General features: G+C 43.4%; 2 protein-coding genes and 1 long non-coding RNA gene across 3 annotated transcripts; 2 read left to right on the forward strand and 1 right to left on the reverse strand.

Moving 5' to 3' along the window:
• Positions 1–92: 92 nt before the first annotated feature.
• On the forward strand, positions 93–1,584 carry trub1 (TruB pseudouridine (psi) synthase family member 1). The gene has a single exon (XM_035761405.2). The coding sequence runs from the start codon at positions 191–193 to the stop codon at positions 1,091–1,093; it is 903 nt and encodes a 300-aa protein (XP_035617298.1). The 5' UTR covers positions 93–190; the 3' UTR covers positions 1,094–1,584.
• A 3,375-nt stretch (positions 1,585–4,959) lies between these two features.
• Positions 4,960–20,761, reverse strand: LOC118374917 (NLR family CARD domain-containing protein 3-like). Its single transcript, XM_052513416.1, is given in 12 exon segments — positions 4,960–5,947; positions 6,118–6,164; positions 7,301–7,447; positions 7,618–7,962; positions 8,077–8,454; positions 8,456–9,851; positions 9,947–9,980; positions 10,114–10,148; positions 10,281–10,431; positions 12,494–12,540; positions 14,093–14,348; positions 20,474–20,761. Coding segments are annotated over 11 exon segments (3,384 nt in total). The 5' UTR covers positions 20,474–20,761; the 3' UTR covers positions 4,960–5,399.
• On the forward strand, positions 6,328–7,237 carry LOC127927281 (uncharacterized). The gene is made up of 3 exons (XR_008126803.1): positions 6,328–6,527; positions 6,620–6,757; positions 7,034–7,237. It is a non-coding gene; the product is annotated as an uncharacterized LOC127927281 (long non-coding RNA).
• Positions 20,762–21,913: the final 1,152 nt, after the last annotated feature.

The raw sequence follows: 21,913 nt of genomic DNA on the forward strand, positions 1-21,913 counted from the left end.
ATGTATATTATTTGACCGAGTAGTCTGTAGTATTATTTTAGGTGGGAGGACACGCTAGTGCGTAACCAGCTAACTAGCTAATGTTTTGATACATTTCTGGTAGTCATCGATGATGACGCATTTGTAAACGGAAGTGTTTTCAGTTAAACTTACGTCATCAAGTCGCGCCTCATTGTTTTGGAAAGCAAGCATGGCTGGTTCAGTAACTGGCGTAGCTGTGCCTAAACATTCTTTATCAAAACTACAATCTTTAAATGGACTTTTTGCCATTTATAAAAAGGAAGGACCTACGTCTGCTGATGTTTTAAACTCATTAAAAGAGACACTCCTCAAAGAGGCCGGTGTGAAAGATCCTAATCCCAGAAAAAGGAAGAAGCAAGCTCTGAAAATGGGGCATGGCGGGACTCTGGACAGCGCAGCCTCTGGTGTGCTCGTTGTTGGGATTGGAAATGGAACAAAGATGCTTAGTACTATGCTTGCTGGTTCAAAGAAATACATGGCTGTTGGAGAGTTGGGAAAAGCAACAGACACCCTTGACGCCACAGGCAAGGTGGTTCATGAGAAGCTCTATGATCACATTACCAGGGAAGCCTTTGAGGAGAAGTTGAAGCAGTTCACTGGGGACATCATGCAGGTTCCTCCACTGTACTCTGCACTGAAGAAGGATGGCAAGCGTCTTTCTGTCCTACTGAAGCAAGGCCACGAGGTGGAAGCCAAACCTGCACGGCCGGTCACAGTGTATAACCTGTCACTGCAGGACTTCACTCCCCCCCTCTTCACTCTTGATGTTGAATGCGGTGGTGGATTTTATATCAGAAGCTTGGTGGACGACCTGGGAAAAGCGCTCTCGTCGTGTGCCCACGTGAGGAAGCTGATCCGGACCAAACAGGGTCAGTTTACCCTTGACGACCACACGCTGCAGGAGGAACACTGGACACTACAACACATCGTTCAGTCCATGCAGCCCTGTCCCGGGTCAGAGGTCACCAAGGAGGATGGCACAAAACCAAGCCCAAACCTGGGGGTTAAACGGGCCCTGAATGCCCAGGTGAAGGGGGATAAGAATGGCAAAGATGAAACGGGGGAGTTATAACCCCCCCTCAAAGTCACAATGTCCCCTCTATATGAGAGTTTAAGGCGGCGTTTTGGTTCCCTGCCCCTTCCCGGAGGTGTGCACTTGTTCACTCCCTCTCATGCATGTAAAAGCATTGGTTTGGTGCAAGCATGGCTGGTGGGAATTTCCAACATATTCCTCAAGCCGGTCAATTCTTTGGCGGAAGCCAGTTGAACCAGTCCCTGCACTGTTACATGCATCATTTTTGTTGATGTGACAATTTAATGTTTTTTGTTTTGTTTATAGTTTAAATAATTTAGCATTTTTAAATATTGGTTTTATTTTCATTAATTGTCTTATTTTGTCATGCATTTTGAGGTTTTGTTTTGAATACTGTTCCAATCAAAGATCTCTACACCATCTAGTGTTGGCACAAGATAAGACATGGAAGCAACTTGAAATGTAACTCCCATTCCTTTGTAATTGACAGCAGCGCATGCCAGAATTAATAAACAACAAAAGTCTCCACATATTTTTGTTAATTTTTTTGCAGATGTTTTGTTGTAAACACAGAGATGGTGTTTCTCGTATTTAGGTCATTATAACCTAGTCATGTTTGGTTTTCTTAGTATGTTCATTGGGCCCCCAAGAAGCCTTGCACATATGAAGTTGCTAGAGAGCACATTCAAATCCTCAATAAGACATTGGTTAATAAGTTCAATCCACTGTACATTTATTTGAGGAGACTACACTGAACAAAAATAAAAACAGTGCTGGTCCCATGTTTCATGAGCTGAAATAAAATATAGACATTTTCCATATGCACAAAAAGCTTATTTCAGTCCAATTTTGTGCACACATTTGTTTACATCCCTGTTAGTCAGCATTTCTCCTTTGCCACGATAATCCATCCACCTGAAAGGTGTGGCATATCAAGAAGCTGATTAAACAGCATGATCATTACACAGGTGCACCTTGTGCTGGGGACACTAAAAGGCCACTAAAATGTGCAGTTTTGTCACACAACACAATGCCACAGCTTACTTAAGTTTTGAGGGAGTGCGCAATTGACATGCTGACTGCAGGAATGTCCACCAGAGAACTTAATGTTAATTTCTCTACCCTACGCTGCCTCCAATGTCGATTTAGAGAATTTGGCGGTCTGTCCAACCGGCCTCACAACCGCAGACCACTTCTAACCACACCAGACAAGGAACACCACATCCGGCTTCTTCACCTGAGGAATCATCTGAGACCAGCCACCCACAACTGTCAGAAACCGTCTCAGGGAAGCTCATCTGCGTGCTTGTCTTCCTCACCAGGGTCATGACCTGACTGTAGTTTGACGTCGTGACCGACTTCAGTGGGCAAATGCTCACCTTCGATTGCAACTGGAGAAGTGTGCTCTTCATGGATAAATCCCGTTTTCAACTGTACTGGGCAGATGGCACAGTGTGTATGGCGTCGTTTGGGGCGAGCAGGCTGCTTATGTCAATGTTGTGAACAGAGTGCCCCATGGTGGCGGTAGGGTTATGGTATGGGCAGGCATAAACTATGGACAATGAACACATTTGCATTTTATCTATGGTAATTTCAATACAGTGATGAGATCCTGAGGCCCATTATCATGCCATTCATCCGCCGCCATCACCTCATGTTTCAGCATGATAATGTATGGCCCCATGTCGCAAGGATCTATCTACACAATTCCTGGAAGCTGAAAATGTCCTAGTTTTTCCATGGCTTACATACTCACCACAAATGTCACCCATTGAGCATGTTTGGGATGCCCTGGATCGACAAGTATGACAGCGTGTTCCAGTTCCCGCCAATATCCAGCAATTTCGCACAGCCATTGAAAATGCACTTGCTGAATTGAGACTCTTAATAAAATGAGACTCTTAATACACTGAACTAAAATCTAAATGCAAAATGCAACAATTTAAAAGATTTTACTGAGTTACAGTTCATATAAGGAAATCAGAGAATTTAAATTAATTAATTAGTCTCTAATCAATGGACTTTACATGACTGGGAAGACTGATATGTGTCTGTTGGTCACAGATAGTTTAAAGAAAATGTCAGGGAGTGGATCAGAAAATCAGTCAGTATCTGGTGTGACCACCATTTGCCTCATGCAGCGTAACACATCTCCTTTGCGTAGAGTTGATCAGGCTGTTGATTGTAGCCTGCGGAATGCAACTATTTATTAAATCCATGTGGAGGAGTCTCATTTCAGCAAGTGCATTTTCGTCCATGTTCCCACTCGTTGCCGCCTCTCCTCAAGAAATTTATGGAGTGATTGAAAAACGAGTTTTAATGACTCCAACCTACGTGTATGTAAACATCCGACTTCAACTGTAGAAACTACTACTGTAGATACTTCTACCCCCAAGCCATAAGACTGCTGAACAATTCATAAAATCGCCACCGGACAACTTACATTACCCCCCCCAGCCTGAATTAAACACTGTATTACAGCCGGATTAAATTGAGATTGTGTGTTACTGACCTACACACAATACCCCATAGTGTCAAAGTGGAATTTCGTTTTTAGACATTTTGCCAAATTAATAAAATATGAAATGCTGAAATGTCAAGAGTCAAAAAGTGTTCAACCCCTTTGTTATGGCCTGAATTAGTTCAGGAGTAAACATGTACTTAACAAATCACATAATAAGTTGCATGGACTCATTCTGTGTTCAATAATAGTGGTTAACATGATTTCTGAATGACTATCCCATCTCGGTATCCCACAGCATATTGGTATGCTTGTCACCTGTAAGTCCCTCAATCGAGCACAGATTCAACCACAAAAACCAGGGAGATGTTTCAATGCCTCACAAAGAAGGGCACAGATTGGTAGATGTGTAAAATGTTTGTTTTTTAAAGCAGAAGCTGAATATCCCTTTGGGCATGGTGAAGTTATTAGGCTTTGGATGTTTTATAAATACACCTAGTCACTACAATGATACAGTTGTCCTTCCAAACTCAGTTGCCAGAGAGGAAGGAAACTGCTCAGGGATTTCACAATGAGGCCTATGGAAATTTTAAAACAGTTAAAGAGTTTAATGGTTTGATATGCGAGAACTGAGGATGGATCAACGACATTGTAGTTACTCCACAACACTAACCTAAATGACAGAGTTTAATGGCTGTGACAGGAGAACACTGAGGATGGATCAACGACATTGTAGTTACTCCACAACACTAAAACCTAAATGACAGAGTGGAAAGGAAGCCTGTACAGAAATAAAATATTCCAAAACATGCATCCTGTCTGCAACAAGGCACTTACGTAATACTGCAAAGAACTGAACTGCTTGTCCTGAATACAAAGCACCATGTTTGGGGAAAATCCAACACCGCACATCACTGAGTACCTCTCTATATTTTCAAGCATGGTCGTGGCTGCATCATATTGGTATGCTTGTCATCGGCAAGGACTAGGGATTTTTTTTAGGATGAAAACCAATGCAATACAGCTAAACACAGGCAAATTCTTAAGAGGAAAACCTGGTTCAGTCTGCTTTCCAAACAGACAGTGGGAGACAAATTCACCTTTCAGCAGGACAATAACCTAAAACATTAAATGTTCCTGAGTGTACTAGTAACAGTTTTGACTTAAATCATCTTTAAAGATATGGCAATACTTGAAAATGGCGGTCTAGAAATGATCAACATCCAACTTGACAGAGCTTGAAGAATTTAAAAAAATAATGGGCAAATATTGTACAATTCAGCTGTGTAAATCTCTTCGACTTACCCAGAAAGGCTCACAGCTGTAAAGACTCACAGCTGTAATCGCTGCCAAAGGCGTTTCTAACATGTATTGACTCAGGGGTGTGAATACTTATATAGTTAAGATATATTCGTGTTTTATTTTTCATTTGTAATAAATGGTCTGAATTTCTACCACCTTGGTATTAGTTTTATTTGATTATCATTGACCAAAAATTACAATTAAATCCAGTTTAATCCTACTTTTTAACACAACAAAAAGTGGAAAACGTCAAGGGGTGTGAACACTTTCTGAAGGCACAGACAAAGTTTTGTTCCATTGTTTGATCATTAGCCAGCTTTTGACATTCTTTTAAAATGAAGTTATGGTCAGTATGGCTATACAGTATATAGGACATTATTTTACATTCTTTGTTCACTAAATATAACAAGAGGAATAAAGTGGAGATACAACATAACAGTATTGCAAACCCATGATCCATTCTGTTCTCAAGTATACGACATTATCACCTAAGTATGACCACAAACTTTTCTATAATGCCTCTCCCTCCCCACCCAGTGGCACATATACTTTCTGAAAGACAATGCTTAGATGTACTGTAGGCTACTTAACTATGAGAGAAATGGTTGATGTTGGGGATTGAAGTCTAAGCCCAAGATAAAGGGGCTCAGTGAATGTGGTGTGGAATGCGTACAGGTGGGTCAGTTTGTCAGACTCCGAGGAGATTTTGTAGAAGGACAGGATGCCGGCCGGCCAGTCCAGGAACACCCCTATTCTATAGGACTCATTTGATTTGATTTCAGGGAGCCGTAAATTGTGAATAATTTTTTTATGCTGGGCATGGAACTTATCCTTTGAGGCGTACAAAGTCCAAGAAACAGCATTCTGTCCCAGCGTTACATTGTCACCAGCTCCTTTCCTCTCTAATGTCTTGTAGGCCATGCCTATGTGTACGTCGTGTAGACACTCAACCTCCAGGTAATGACGCCCGCAGAGGCCCTCCTTGCACAGCACCTGGTTGCAGTTATCAAACCTCTCTTCGGTGAAGGGATAGTCCTGCTTCTTCCTCTCGTGGGTCACCTTCCTGTTCCACTCAGACAGGGACAGGAAATCGTTTACTGTGTTGAGGTCTAGTGTGACCTCAATGGCATCTGAAATTTGAAGATTAGAAGTTTCAGTTACCTGGTACACAAGCGTTGCTGTCACACTTGACACTATTATAAATTGGTACACAGTCCTCCTATATGCCAAATATTCTACAGAGATCAATGTGAATCACTGTGTTCATAAAGGTGAGAATGATAAATGGACATTTACTCACATTTCTGCAGACCCGGTTTATTCCTGCTCTCTCCTCCGTGGTCCATGCTGGAAAACACACAAAATAAAGAGGTATTAGTATTAATGAAAGCCTGAAATGCTCATACCACTCAGGGGATGCAGTATAATAACACACTAAATAAAGAGGTATTAATGAAAGCCTGAAATGCAGGGATGCATTATAATAACACACTAAATAAAGAGGTATTAATGAAAGCCTGAAATACTCATACCACTCAGGGGATGCATTATAATAACACACTAAATAAAGAGGTATTAATGAAAGCCTGAAATACTCATACCACTCAGGGGATGCATTATAATAACACACTAAATAAAGAGGTATTAATGAAAGCCTGAAATGCTCATACCACTCAGGGGATGCATTATAATAACACACTAAATAAAGAGGTATTGAAAGCCTGAAATGAAATGTATTAATGAAAGCCTGAATTGCTCATACCACTCAGGGGATGCATTATAATAACACACTAAATAAAGAGGTATTAATGAAAGCCTGAAATACTCATACCACTCAGGGGATGCATTATAATAACACACTAAATAAAGAGGTATTAATGAAAGCCTGAAATGCTCATACCACTCAGGGGATGCATTATAATAACACACTAAATAAAGAGGTATTAATGAAAGCCTGAAATGCTCATACCACTCAGGGGATGCATTATAATAACACACTAAATAAAGAGGTATTAATGAAAGCCTGAAATACTCATACCACTCAGGGGATGCATTATAATAACACACTAAATAAAGAGGTATTAATGAAAGCCTGAAATACTCATACCACTCAGGGGATGCATTATAATAACACACAAAATAAAGAGGTATTAGTGAAAGCCTGAAATGCTCATACCACTCAGGGGATGCAGTATAATAACACACTAAATAAAGAGGTATTAATGAAAGCCTGAAATACTCATACCACTCAGGGGATGCATTATAATAACACACTAAATAAAGAGGTATTAATGAAAGCCTGAAATGCTCATACCACTCAGGGGATGCAGTATAATAACACTAGAATGTAACAAGGATCATCTCTACAAGGTTGAATTAGTTTAATTAAATAGTTTAATTGTTAAAGTTCTAATCTCTCAATGTTTAGCTCTACTCATTAATATTTTATTCAGAGACACGTATTTCTCCTCAATCTAACTCACTTCAGCTGAAGTGGGAAATCCAGTTCAAGGGTTCTGAGGGGATTGTAGCTCAGATCCAGCTCTTTCATCTGGAAGCATGCTGACCTCAACGCTATGGCCAGGACAGAGGACACATCCTCAGGTAATGTGATCAAACAGCCAGATAGCCTATAAATGAGAATAGGAAAAATTATTATGGAAAGCATACAAATTTGTTTCACCATTAAAACTAGAAACATTGAACATTGAAGAACCATCCATAGGTCAGCACAGTGATCAGCACAGAGATGAACCCCTTCAAAATGTGTCATTATCTTATTTGGTACTGATTTACATACCTCAGTGCTTGCAGCTTGTAACACTTGTGGAGGGCAAAAGCAAGCAACTCTGCCCCCGGGTCCCCAAGGTCATTGCAGCTGAGGTCCAAGTTCAGGAGTTTTGAGGTGGGACAAGTCAGTACTTCGCAGATTGCCATGACACCGCCAACTCCCACATGATTGTGGCTGAGGTTCAGGGTTTCCACCTTGCAGTTGGGGTTCCGCAGCCCACAGCAGAGTTTGATCACCCCTTCATCTCCCAGGTTGTTGAGTCCCAGGTCCAAGACTGTCATGTGGGACTTCTCAGACTGAAGAACTGAGGCTACAGTTTTACACTCCAGTGCTGTGATGTCACAAAAGTTGAATCTGTGAAAAATATTGAGTTCTTAATTGCCATTCAACTTATACTGTACATAAAAAAATGTTTAAAAAGTACTTGTGCGATGTAAACATGCTACACAAATAGTGAGTGATACTTACAACGCTCTAGTGCAAGACAGCAAAGCAGGAGTCAGTCTGCGAAAAGCTTCCTCAGAAGTTTTGTTATTCCTGAAGTCAAACTCTTCAGGCTTCTCTGACATAATGAACATATATGCCAGGAGAGAACACTGAAATGGAGTTGGCTGTGTGTCGGAAGGCGAGACTTGGTTGTTGTTGTCATTCTGTAGAATGGTGCGGTCCTTCAGCTGAAGCAGACAGTGGATCAAGTTGATGCATCTCTCTGGAGAGAGGTCCTTCCTTTTCAACATCTTGATATATCCAATTAACTTTTTGTTGCATTCTGAACCACTGGTTGTTTTTCCCAGAATGTCTTGAAGGATTGCCCGGCTGGAGTCGAGAGAGATCCCAAAAAGGAAGCGCGAAAAGGTCCAGGTGTCCATTTTTACTATCTAATGCCCTGTCCAGAGCACCTTTGAGAAAATCTAACAAAGTGCCCCCTTTCCTCTTTTTGATTAAGGCTTTCACTGAGTCAAATCTACCATTTTCAAATTCATGAAATGCGTACAGCGCAGCAAAGAACTCCTGAACACTTAAGTGTACAAAACAATACACTTTCTTTGGATACAGTCCATGCTCTAACTCAACAAGTTCTGTACACAGGCCAGGGCACGTAGCAGCTTCCATGACACTAATGCCACAGTTTGTCAAGTCCTGTTCTGTAAAGAGCACGTTTTGACTGTCCAGGTTCATATACGCTAGCTTTCCCAATTTCAAAAATATGTCATTGTTTGACATGAAAGAAAGTTGTTTCCCCTGTGTTGGTCCGTGCTTCTCGAAACTGATACTTGTTTGGATCTTAATGTAATGCATGTACATTTCAGAGAGGGTTGTCGGCAAAGATCGAGGCTTTGGCCCACTCTTGCTGTCTCTACTCAGTATATCCTGAAGCACAGTTACTGCCATCCAGCAGAACACCGGTACATGGCACATGATGTAGAGGCTCCGGGTTGCTTTTATGTCTGAGATGATGCGGCTGGCCATCTCTGGATCTCTGATGTGTTTCCTGAAGTACTCGTCCTTTTGAGCATCATTGAACCCTCTGATCTCTGTAACTCGATGACAATACTCTCTGGGGATCTGATTGGCCGCTACTGGACGGGAGGTTATCCAGAGGAGAGCCCCAGGGAGAAGACGGCCAGTGATGAGGTTTGTAAGCAAAACGTCCAGTGAAGCAGACTCCGACACATCAGATATCAGCCTGTTTTCAATTTCATCAAACTCTAGTGGCAGTTGGCTCTCATCCAGGCCGTCAAGGATGAACAAAACCTTATGTTCATCATACATCTTCCTAACGTTTATGTCTTTAAGTTCAGGGTAGAAGAGCTGAAGAAGTCCATGCAGACTGCACCGGCCTTCTAACAAATTCAGCTTCCGGAAAGATAGGAGGAATAGAAAATCTAGATCTTGATTTTCTTTTCCATTTGCCCAGTCCAAGTTGAGCTTCTGAGCTGCCACAGTTTTCCCAATGCCAGCGATTCCCTTCGTCATCACACATCTGATAGTTTCGTCTTCGGCAGGCTTGAAGAGATCTTGGCATTTTATGACAGAAGCCTCAGAGTAGTCTTTGAGGTGTGCCGTCTCGGCCTGCCACACCTCGTGTTCCTTATTGATGCTGGTAGAATCACAGGTGACAATGTACAACTCTGTATAGACCTTGTTAAGGACTGATGTGCTTTGGGTGTCAATACCCTCTAGTATGTTTTCAGACTTAATCTTCTGGTGTTTTTTGATCTCGTCTCTGATGTGAAGGATGTCTTCAAAAAGAGCAAAATAAATAATTATGAAAGTGTTATTTTGGGTGAAATTAGTCTGTTTTTCTGCTCTGGGATAACAACTGAATTTGACTTACTCTGTTTCTCCTTGCTCTGGTCATACACTAGCACCTACAGGAATTAGCAAAACAGACATTTAGATTTCAAATACCCTTTCAAATACAGTGTTTCAATAACATAGATTTAATGCTGGCAACAGTCCATAATCTTCTAAAGATTGTCTATAAGAAATCCCTTTCATTACCTGCTGGTCAATCATCTCCCCTCCAGGCACATGGCCTAGAGAGAAAATACATGTCATAAACATCACAATAAACTAGGATAGAAGAGCAACTTACAAAGATGTATACAATTTATAAAAACAGTGATCCACCCAGGTTTTGCCCCAAAAGTCCTGACACCTTCTCTCACCATAAATATTTGTGGTACAACTTAAATGCAAGTCCTTTCCAACTGAACACCTTGTTAGCATTGGTGCATTAACGTTGCTTCCATTAGTTGCGGTGTTTGAATACCGAGCGCCACTTGGCATCGCACCGAGTGGTCCTCCAGCGTGGTTGGCCTTAGACAGAGATGACACATCCATCACAGGGAAAGAAACAATAACATATTAGCCTCGTCACCCCATACCATAGAGATGTACTAGACAGCTCATCTTCTATCTTCAGCAATGGCCACTTCTGTGACAACAAGGCCAGAGCCATTGTGGGTTCTCTTTACTTCTATGAGTGTAGTGACACTTCATAAATAAACTGAATAGGATCATACCACCACCTACTGTGCTAGAGTGTAGCTGCATACTGTGCTGCAGTGTGTTTGGTCTAAACAGGAACAGAGACCAGGTTGGTGATTTACTGCCACCTACAGTTACAGAATGTTCACACAGCAGAATAATTCATTGGCTGATTCCTCCTGCTGACCTGAATGGAATTCTATGATCCCTCCTAACACATACCAAGCCCCACCCAGTTGACTACTCAAAATGGTGAAAGCATCAATGGCAGTGTCAAGAGAGCGAGAGTTGCACCCCTTCTGAAAAAACCTACACTCGATCCCTCCGATGTCAACAACTACAGACCAGTATCCCTTCTTTCTTTTCTCTCCAAAACTCTTGAACGTGCCGTCCTTGGCCAGCTCTCCCGCTATCTCTCTCTGAATGACCTTCTCGATCCAAATCAGTCAGGTTTCAAGACTAGTCATTCAACTGAGACTGCTCTTCTCTGTATCACGGAGGCGCTCCGCACAGCTAAAGCTAACTCTCTCTCCTCTGCTCTCATCCTTCTAGACATATCGGCTGCCTTCGATACTGTGAACCATCAAATCCTCCTCTCCACCCTCTCCGAGTTGGGCATCTCCGGCGCGGCCCACGCTTGGATTGTGTCCTACCTGACAGGTCGCTCCTACCAGGTGGCGTGGCGAGAATCTGTCTCCTCACCACGCGCTCTCACCACTGGTGTCCCCCAGGGCTCTGTTCTAGGCCCTCTCCTATTCTCGCTATACACCAAGTCACTTGGCTCTGTCATAACCTCACATGGTCTCTCCTATCATTGCTATGCAGACGACACACAATTAATCTTCTCCTTTCCCCCTTCTGATGACCAGGTGGCGAATCGCATCTCTGCATGTCTGGCAGACATATCAGTGTGGATGACGGATCACCACCTCAAGATGAACCTCGGCAAGACGGAGCTGCTCTTCCTCCCGGGAAGGACTGCCCGTTCCATGATCTCGCCATCACGGTTGACAACTCCATTGTGTCCTCCTCCCAGAGCGCTAAGAACCTTGGCGTGATCCTGGACAACACCCTGTCGTTCTCAACTAACATCAAGGCGGTGGCCCGTTCCTGTAGGTTCATGCTCTACAACATCCGCAGAGTTCGACCCTGCCTCACACAAGAAGCGGCGCAGGTCCTAATCCAGGCACTTGTCATCTCCCGTCTGGATTACTGCAACTCGCTGTTGGCTGGGCTCCCTGCCTGTGCCATTAAACCCTACAACTCATCCAGAATGCCGCAGCCCGTCTGGTGTTCAACCTTCCCAAGTTCTCTCACGTCACCCCGCTCCTCCGCTCTCTCCACTGGCTTCCAGTTGCATCCGCTACAAGACCATGGTGCTTGCCTACGGAGCTGTGAGGGGAACGGCACCTCAGTACCTCCAGGCTCTGATCAGGCCCTACACCCAAACAAGGGCACTGCGTTCATCCACCTCTGGCCTGCTCGCCTCCCTACCACTGAGGAAGTACAGTTCCCGCTCAGCCCAGTCAAAACTGTTCGCTGCTCTGGCCCCCAATGGTGGAACAAACTCCCTCACGACGCCAGGACAGCGGAGTCAATCACCACCTTCCGGAGACACCTGAAACCCCACCTCTTTAAGGAATACCTAGGATAGGATAAGTAATCCTTCTCACCCCCCCCCCCTTTAAGATTTAGATGCACTATTGTAAAGTGACTGTTCTACTGGATGTCATAAGGTGAATGCACCAATTTGTAAGTCGCTCTGGATAAGAGCGTCTGCTAAATGACTTAAATGTAAATGTAAATGTAAAAACACTATGTCCCAAACACATCTTTAGGAACATTCAGAATCCCTGTATCTGGAAAGAACACACAAAAAAAGCCCAATTACCTGTTGGTCATCCATTGAGATTGTCTGGTTCTCTTTGTTCTCAAAGCCTATGGAGGAAAGACGGATTTGGTGAATCATTTAACATTGATTAGAGAGAGAGATTAAGGGCCTTTTTAGGACCAAAATGAAGCCTACCCATGGACTGAAAAGAATTAAACTGAGATTGTTTTATGAATTCTCCATTGAAAACACTGTTTTAAGTAGGCTCAATCAAAATCCAGGAAACAAGCACATAAGATCGCTGCCTGCACCTGCCCGCCCATCCAACATCACTACTCTGGACGGTTCTGTCTTAGAATATGTGGACAACTACAAATACCTAGGTGTCTGGTTAGACTGTAAACTCTCCTTCCAGACTCACATCAAACATCTCCAATCCAAAGTTAAATAGGAAGCAAATTCTAGATTTCGCAACAAAGCATCCTTCACTCATGCTGCCAAACATACCCTTGTAAAACTGACCATCCTACCGATCCTCGACTACTTCATTTACAAAACAGCCTCCAATACCCTACTCAATAAATAGGATGCAGTCTATCACAGTGCCATCCGTTGTCACCAAAGCCCCATATACTACCCACCACTGCGATCTGTACGCTCTCGTTGGCTGGCCCTCGCTTCATACTCGTCGCCAAACCCACTGGCTCCAGGTCATCTACAAGACCCTGCTAGGTAAAGTCCCCCCTTATCTCAGCATGCTGGTCACCATAGCAGCACCCACCAGTAGCACGCACTCCAGCAGGTATATCTCTCTGGTCACCCCCAAAACCAATTCTTACTTTGGCCGCCTCTCCTTCCAGTTCTCTGCTGCCAATGACTGGAACGAACTGCAAAAATCTCTGAAACTGGAAACACTTATCTCCCTCACTAGCTTTAAGCACCAGCTGTCAGAGCAGCTCACAGCACCTGTACATAGCCCATCTATAATTTAGCCCAAACCACTACCTCTCCCCTACTGTATTTATTTATTTTGCTCCTTTGCACCCCCATTATTTCTCTCTACTTTGCACATTCTTCCACTGCAAATCTACCATTCCAGTGTTTTACTTGCTATATTGTATTTACTTTGCCACCATGGCCTTTTTTTGCCTTTACCCCCTTATCTCACCTCATTTGCTCACATTGTATATAGACTTATTTTTCTACTGTATTATTGACTGTATGTTTGTTTTACTCCATGTGTAACTCTGTGTTGTTGTATGTATCGAACTGCTTTGCTTTATCTTGGCCAGGTCGCAATTGTAAATGAGAACTTGTTCTCAACTTGCCTGCCTGGTTAAATAAAGGTGAAATAAATAAATAAAATATAAAAATTTAAAAAGATACAGAAAACATTGCATATAGGTCATCAAATACATGGTTGTTTTACAATATAGGTCATAAAATTCACTGTTGTAATACAATTCCCACACCGATATTTTATTCTGAGGGGAGTTTACCGGATATGTGGTACGCTAAACAATTATGCTTACAACTTTATTAGAAGAAAATCAAACGCTACTGGGTAAATACTATAATCAAGACTAAGCCCAAAATCCCTCCTTTACTCCTGTGTGAACTCATACATTTGAGTTATAGAGTATTAATGCCTATACTCACCTTGTTGACTTCGTCTCCGTTTACTCCGATATTTACTGTCTTTTAGAAGTGAGGACACAATGTGACAGGCCTTTTCTCCATATTTCTTCATCAGTACCGACACAATGTCTTTCACTCCCATCATCTCAACACTCTTATCATCCATCTTCCTACACAGATGGTGTCGAAATCGGCTGAACTTCTTCGACTTCAACATTTTCAGGTTGGCCCGGACCTCTGCTTTGACCCGTTTGTAGATATCCTTTCCTGCTGACATCTGAAGACAAACACAATAAATACAAATCATTTAGAGTGCAGTCTGGTTCACAGGACCTTTCAATCCCCCATGAACATAAACATATTACTGTCAGTGGTAGACTACAGTAAAGCCTGACAACTATTAAAGCACTCCACAATGAGAGTATTAGTTGGGTCGGTGATGACGGTATTAGTTGGGTCGGTGATGACGGTATTAGTTGGGTCGGTGATGACGGTATTAGTTGGGTCGGTGATGACGGTATTAGTTGGGTCGGTGATCATAACGGTATTAGTTGGGTCGGTGATGACGGTATTAGTTGGGTCGGTGATGACGGTATTAGTTGGGTCGGTGATCATAACGGTATTAGTTGGGTCGGTGATGACGGTATTAGTTGGGTCGGTGATGACGGTATTAGTTGGGTCGGTGATGACGGTATTAGTTGGGTCGGTGATGACGGTATTAGTTGGGTCGGTGATCATAACGGTATTAGTTGGGTCGGTGATGACGGTATTAGTTGGGTCGGTGGTATTAAAGCACTCCTCCACAACGAGGGTATTAGTTGGGTCGGTGATGACGGTATTAGTTGGGTCGGTGATGACGGTATTAGTTGGGTCGGTGATGACGGTATTAGTTGGGTCGGTGATGACGGTATTAGTTGGGTCGGTGATGACGGTATTAGTTGGGTCGGTGATGACGGTATTAGTTGGGTCGGTGATGACGGTATTAGTTGGGTCGGTGATCATAACGGTATTAGTTGGGTCGGTGATCATGACGGTATTAGTTGGGTCGGTGATGACGGTATTAGTTGGGTCGGTGATGACGGTATTAGTTGGGTCGGTGATGACGGTATTAGTTGGGTCGGTGATCATAACGGTATTAGTTGGGTCGGTGATGACGGTATTAGTTGGGTCGGTGATGACGGTATTAGTTGGGTCGGTGATCATAACGGTATTAGTTGGGTCGGTGATCATAACGGTATTAGTTGGGTCGGTGATGACGGTATTAGTTGGGTCGGTGATCATGACGGTATTAGTTGGGTCGGTGATCATAACGGTATTAGTTGGGTCGGTGATGACGGTATTAGTTGGGTCGGTGATGACGGTATTAGTTGGGTCGGTGATGACGGTATTAGTTGGGTCGGTGATGACGGTATTAGTTGGGTCGGTGATGACGGTATTAGTTGGGTCGGTGGTGACGGTATTAGTTGGGTCGGTGATGACGGTATTAGTTGGGTCTGTGATGACGGTATTAGTTGGGTCGGTGATGACGGTATTAGTTGGGTCGGTGATCATAACGGTATTAGTTGGGTCGGTGATCATAACGGTATTAGTTGGGTCGGTGATCATAACGGTATTAGTTGGGTCGGTGATGACGGTATTAGTTGGGTCGGTGATCATAACGGTATTAGTTGGGTCTGTGGTGACTGTATTAGTTGGGTCGGTGATCAAAACGGTATTAGTTGGGTCGGTGATGACGGTATTAGTTGGGTCTGATGACGGTATTAGTTGGGTCGGTGGTGACGGTATTAGTTGGGTCTGTGATGACGGTATTAGTTGGGTCGGTGATGACGGTATTAGTTGGGTCGGTGATCATAACGGTATTAGTTGGGTCGGTGATCATAACGGTATTAGTTGGGTCGGTGATCATAACGGTATTAGTTGGGTCGGTGATGACGGTATTAGTTGGGTCGGTGATCATAACGGTATTAGTTGGGTCGGTGATGACGGTATTAGTTGGGTCGGTGATGACGGTATTAGTTGGGTCGGTGATGACGGTATTAGTTGGGTCGGTGATGACGGTATTAGTTGGGTCTGTGATGACGGTATTAGTTGGGTCGGTGATCATAACGGTATTAGTTGGGTCGGTGATCATAACGGTATTAGTTGGGTCGGTGATCATAACGGTATTAGTTGGGTCGGTGATGACGGTATTAGTTGGGTCGGTGATGACGGTATTAGTTGGGTCGGTGATCATAACGGTATTAGTTGGGTCGGTGATCATAACGGTATTAGTTGGGTCGGTGGTGACGGTATTAGTTGGGTCGGTGATCATAACGGTATTAGTTGGGTCGGTGGTGACGGTATTAGTTGGGTCGGTGATCATAACGGTATTAGTTGGGTCGGTGATGACGGTATTAGTTGGGTCGGTGATGACGGTATTAGTTGGGTCGGTGATGACAGTATTAGTTGGGTCGGTGGTGACGGTATTAGTTGGGTCGGTGATGACGGTATTAGTTGGGTCGGTGATGACGGTATTAGTTGGGTCGGTGATGACGGTATTAGTTGGGTCGGTGATGACGGTATTAGTTGGGTCGGTGGTGACGGTATTAGTTGGGTCGGTGATGACGGTATTAGTTGGGTCTGTGATGACGGTATTAGTTGGGTCGGTGATCATAACGGTATTAGTTGGGTCGGTGGTGACGGTATTAGTTGGGTCGGTGATCATAACGGTATTAGTTGGGTCGGTGGTGACGGTATTAGTTGGGTCGGTGATCATAACGGTATTAGTTGGGTCGGTGATGACGGTATTAGTTGGGTCGGTGATGACGGTATTAGTTGGGTCGGTGATGACGGTATTAGTTGGGTCGGTGATGACGGTATTAGTTGGGTCGGTGGTGACGGTATTAGTTGGGTCGGTGGTGATGGGTCGGTGATGACGGTATTAGTTGGGTCGGTGATGACGGTATTAGTTGGGTCGGTGGTGACGGTATTAGTTGGGTCGGTGATGACGGTATTAGTTGGGTCTGTGATGACGGTATTAGTTGGGTCGGTGATCATAACGGTATTAGTTGGGTCGGTGATCATAACGGTATTAGTTGGGTCGGTGATCATAACGGTATTAGTTGGGTCGGTGATCATAACGGTATTAGTTGGGTCGGTGATCATAACGGTATTAGTTGGGTCGGTGATCATAACGGTATTAGTTGGGTCATAACGGTATTAGTTGATCGGTGATAACGGTATTAGTTGGGTCGGTGATCATAACGGTATTAGTTGGGTCGGTGATGACGGTATTAGTTGGGTCGGTGGTGACGGTATTAGTTGGGTCGGTGATGACGGTATTAGTTGGGACGGTGATGGTATTCGGTGATCATAACGGTATTAGTTGGGTCGGTGATGACGGTATTAGTTGGGTCGGTGATCATAACGGTATTAGTTGGGTCGGTGATGACGGTATTAGTTGGGTCGGTGATCATAACGGTATTAGTTGGGTCGGTGATCATAACGGTATTAGTTGGGTCGGTGATCATAACGGTATTAGTTGGGTCGGTGATCATAACGGTATTAGTTGGGTCGGTGATCATGACGGTATTAGTTGGGTCGGTGATCATAACGGTATTAGTTGGGTCGGTGATCATAACGGTATTAGTTGGGTCGGTGATCATAACGGTATTAGTTGGGTCGGTGATCATAACGGTATTAGTTGGGTCGGTGATCATAACGGTATTAGTTGGGTCGGTGATCATAACGGTATTAGTTGGGTCGGTGATCATAACGGTATTAGTTGGGTCGGTGATCATAACGGTATTAGTTGGGTCGGTGATCATAACGGTATTAGTTGGGTCGGTGATCATAACGGTATTAGTTGGGTCGGTGATCATAACGGTATTAGTTGGGTCGGTGATCATAACGGTATTAGTTGGGTCGGTGATCATAACGGTATTAGTTGGGTCGGTGATCATAACGGTATTAGTTGGGTCGGTGATCATAACGGTATTAGTTGGGTCGGTGATCATAACGGTATTAGTTGGGTCGGTGATCATAACGGTATTAGTTGGGTCGGTGATCATAACGGTATTAGTTGGGTCGGTGATCATAACGGTATTAGTTGGGTCGGTGATCATAACGGTATTAGTTGGGTCGGTGATCATAACGGTATTAGTTGGGTCGGTGATGACGGTATTAGTTGGGTCGGTGATCATAACGGTATTAGTTGGGTCGGTGATCATAACGGTATTAGTTGGGTCGGTGATCATAACGGTATTAGTTGGGTCGGTGATCATAACGGTATTAGTTGGGTCGGTGATCATAACGGTATTAGTTGGGTCGGTGATCATAACGGTATTAGTTGGGTCGGTGATCATAACGGTATTAGTTGGGTCGGTGATCATAACGGTATTAGTTGGGTCGGTGATCATGACGGTATTAGTTGGGTCGGTGATCATAACGGTATTAGTTGGGTCGGTGATCATAACGGTATTAGTTGGGTCGGTGATGACGGTATTAGTTGGGTCGGTGATCATAACACAGACTGATGTCCACATTTATTTATTTTTTTGCCAGATCAAAGCATTATTTGTTCTGATGTCATTTTAACTGAAAAACGTAAGGTTGTAACACTGACGTGAGATGTATGCATAACCGTCTTGATTAACTAGCACTTGTATTTCGCCTTGCCAGCCTCACCCTAATGTGGATGCTCGCAAGCATGCTAGGTATATTGCTAGTTATCAATAGCCAATCCAGTAGCTGCTGGATGCTAACGTGAGCTTCAATTGGTCAATAGCGCCCGATATCGGCAAAGTATTTGCATGAAGTTCAGCTTTCCCCAACTTTGGTCCCACCCTGTTCACGTCGCCCAACGGTCCTCCCCCCGCTTCACTTCCCTCCATTGAAAATGAATGGGGCGACGAAACAACGTAAAGCGTCCACATATTCAGAGTCTACAGACTGAGACCACCATCAGAAGGGGATGCAATGCCAGAACACGCACCTCAACAAAATTCCCAACAAACTCTGCGTACAAGTCCTTTATTCTATTGAAATGGGTTGACAGTTGGAGAAATTGTTTGAGAATCATAAAAAAAGACAACCTATGAAAGCCAACGGTCTGATATTCTAGAACACTGCTGTGCATATGGTACATGTTTAAAAGGCTCTGCATGGTCAAGCCGACCTCTGCATTGGCAGTGCAGCATCCATACTTCTTGCTCTTCCCGGAGCAGCAGAGCTGTTGTGAATGAAGTTGTGAGGGAAGTGCGTTTGTGTTTATACAGGATCTCCCGCCCCCACCTACTGTCAACCAATCATGTCAATGCTGAGCTATACGGAGCCCTCTGCATTGTTACAAAATGTGGGAGGTGCACAGCAATGCGGTACAGAGCACAATTTGGCCTCTACGTGCCTTTGGAGGCTCCACAATTGTGTCACCCTCCATACGGAGCCTCCGATCACATTTTCAGATCAATCTGATGTCTGCATTGGACTTGCAGCATTTATAGAGGTCCTCACGCCCCTCATCTGGCATCAACCAATAATGTCAATGTGGAGCTATACCGAGCCCTCCACATTGTTACAAAATTTGAGAGGCTCCTGCACAGTGATACTGTGCTCAAATTGGCCTCTGCGTGCCTCTGGAAGCTACAAAATTGCATCACACCATCAAATCACATTAAAGATAAAGCACAAATTGGATTACTCATGCCATTTATCTGGATAGGCAGAGACGTATGAATTACTTCTGTGATTTAATGGGATGTAAACATTTTAATGTAATTACAGCAACTATTTAAAACCTAATATGAAGTGTAATTTCATATCAGTTCATTGAAGAGCCACTTTTATTATTTCCCCCTCCTACCAGAAATGGGCGTGTCGACGGAAGTGAAGATTTGAGAGCCTGAGGGAGGGCTTTTGAAATGGCGGCAAACTCTGATCTGTTGCTGAATCTCAATGTCTTGGAGTGCACTGGAGAATGTAGCTGCCTCATATTCTGAACCAAATCAACTATGCTTTCAGGACTACTCTAATGGACAGTTCAAGCGAGTCTCAGAAGCCCTGTACACGTTTTAATGTCGACTAATGGAACTAAAGGAAGGATTCACTTCAATGAAGAGTTGTTCAATCACTGCGACATTTCACTTGGCCGTTTCGTAGGCGATAGCAACAATAATCCATTGATAAACCAAGTATTAACTCGAATCCAAACTTAATCCTCACACTAGCGCACATAAATAACCACAAACAAGACTAAATAGACCAATAGTCTAGTATTATTGTAGCTTGTAGGCTACTAACAGTGCACCATTCGCGTCAAATGCAAGGATAGTGGTAGTTGCATTTTTACAGCCCATGCAATTCAGACAGTCGCCTAAATTAACGACAGTCATTTTATTGTCATACATAAAAGGGTTAGCAACCTACCTTCAGATTTGATGATTTCTCAAATCGTTTGCCTCTGCTGCTGTTTCACTCAACGAAAAAATGTCCATTCACATGATTGTCTGTCTGCGTGGTTCTCTTCAACTGTCTCGAAATATCTCGACTAAATACCAAATCAATTGGCTTAAAGTAATAAAAACGTACTGTGGCTACATCATTCTACGGAAAAGGACATGCGTTTTATGGTTTTTCTTTTTGCAGAAAACAATGGTAACGTGTCGCCTTCGGTTTCAATAGAACTGCCTCCTCGTTGTGGGTGGAGTGTGAAAGTCAGTCCCTCCCTTCCCTCATTCTCAGAAATGTGCATTTAATAAGTAATACATTTGTTCCCCGTTGAAAGCAGGCTTTTAAAAAATATAATAAAGAAATATAAAAGTATATATATATATATAGTGTAAAGACCCTGCCGCACGAGCATGCTTTTGCGGCACAGTCGATAGCGCGCCGGACCTCGGGCTCAAAGGTCGAGGGCTCGAGACCTGCTCCCTGCTGTTTCATTACACTGGTGTCAGAAGTGGGATTTGTGGTGGGGGTGTGTAGCGACCTGCACAGACAGCTGTGTGTTAGGCTAGTAGGTGGTTGTGTTGTACATACCAGTACCCAGTGTTCGCCGGGTCCGACATGCCAATCAACCTAGGGGGGTGGAACATAAGAGGTTAAAACCAGGTTTAGCCTTTGTTCTCTCTATTACGTCTGGGCTTCACAAGAGAAGGTCACGATTAGCTTGTGGGTTATCTTTCATTTATTTGGCGTGGGCTATGGCCAAACAGTAGCCTGCCTGTGTAAAATTGGTTTAATAAAACGTCAATTCGTAAACTCAATCCTCTGTCTGGACAATTGTTCCTTTATGATCTAGTCAGGTCATTACAATATATACAGTTGAAGTCGGAAGTTTACATACATGTAGGTTCGAGTCATTAAAACTCGTTTTTCAACCACTCCACAAATCTCTTGTTAGCAAACTATAGTTTTGGCAAGTCGGTTAAGACATCTACTTGGACACAAGTATTTTCCAACGATTGTTTACATACAGATTATTTCACTTATAATTCACTGTATCACAATTCCAGTGGGTCAGAAGTTTACATACATTAAATTGACTGTGCCTTTAAACAGCTTGGAAAAATCCCAGAATATGATGTCATGGCTTTAGAAGCTTCTGATACCTTCAAAACTTAGTGCCTCTTTGCTTGACGTCATGGGAAAATCAAAAGAAATCATTTTTAAAAATTGACCTCTACAAGTCTGGTCCATCCTTGGGAGCAATTTCCAAATGCCTGAAGGTACCACATTCATCTGAACAAACAATGTACCAACACTATGGGACTGTGCAGCCATCATACCACTCAGGAAGGAGAGGTGTTCTGTCTCCAAGAGATTGATATTTTTTTAGTTTATCTTTATTTAACTAGATAAGTCAGT

This window comes from Oncorhynchus keta, unplaced genomic scaffold (assembly GCF_023373465.1).
Source record: "Oncorhynchus keta strain PuntledgeMale-10-30-2019 unplaced genomic scaffold, Oket_V2 Un_scaffold_10655_pilon_pilon, whole genome shotgun sequence".
NCBI classification, from domain to species: Eukaryota; Metazoa; Chordata; class Actinopteri; order Salmoniformes; family Salmonidae; genus Oncorhynchus; species Oncorhynchus keta.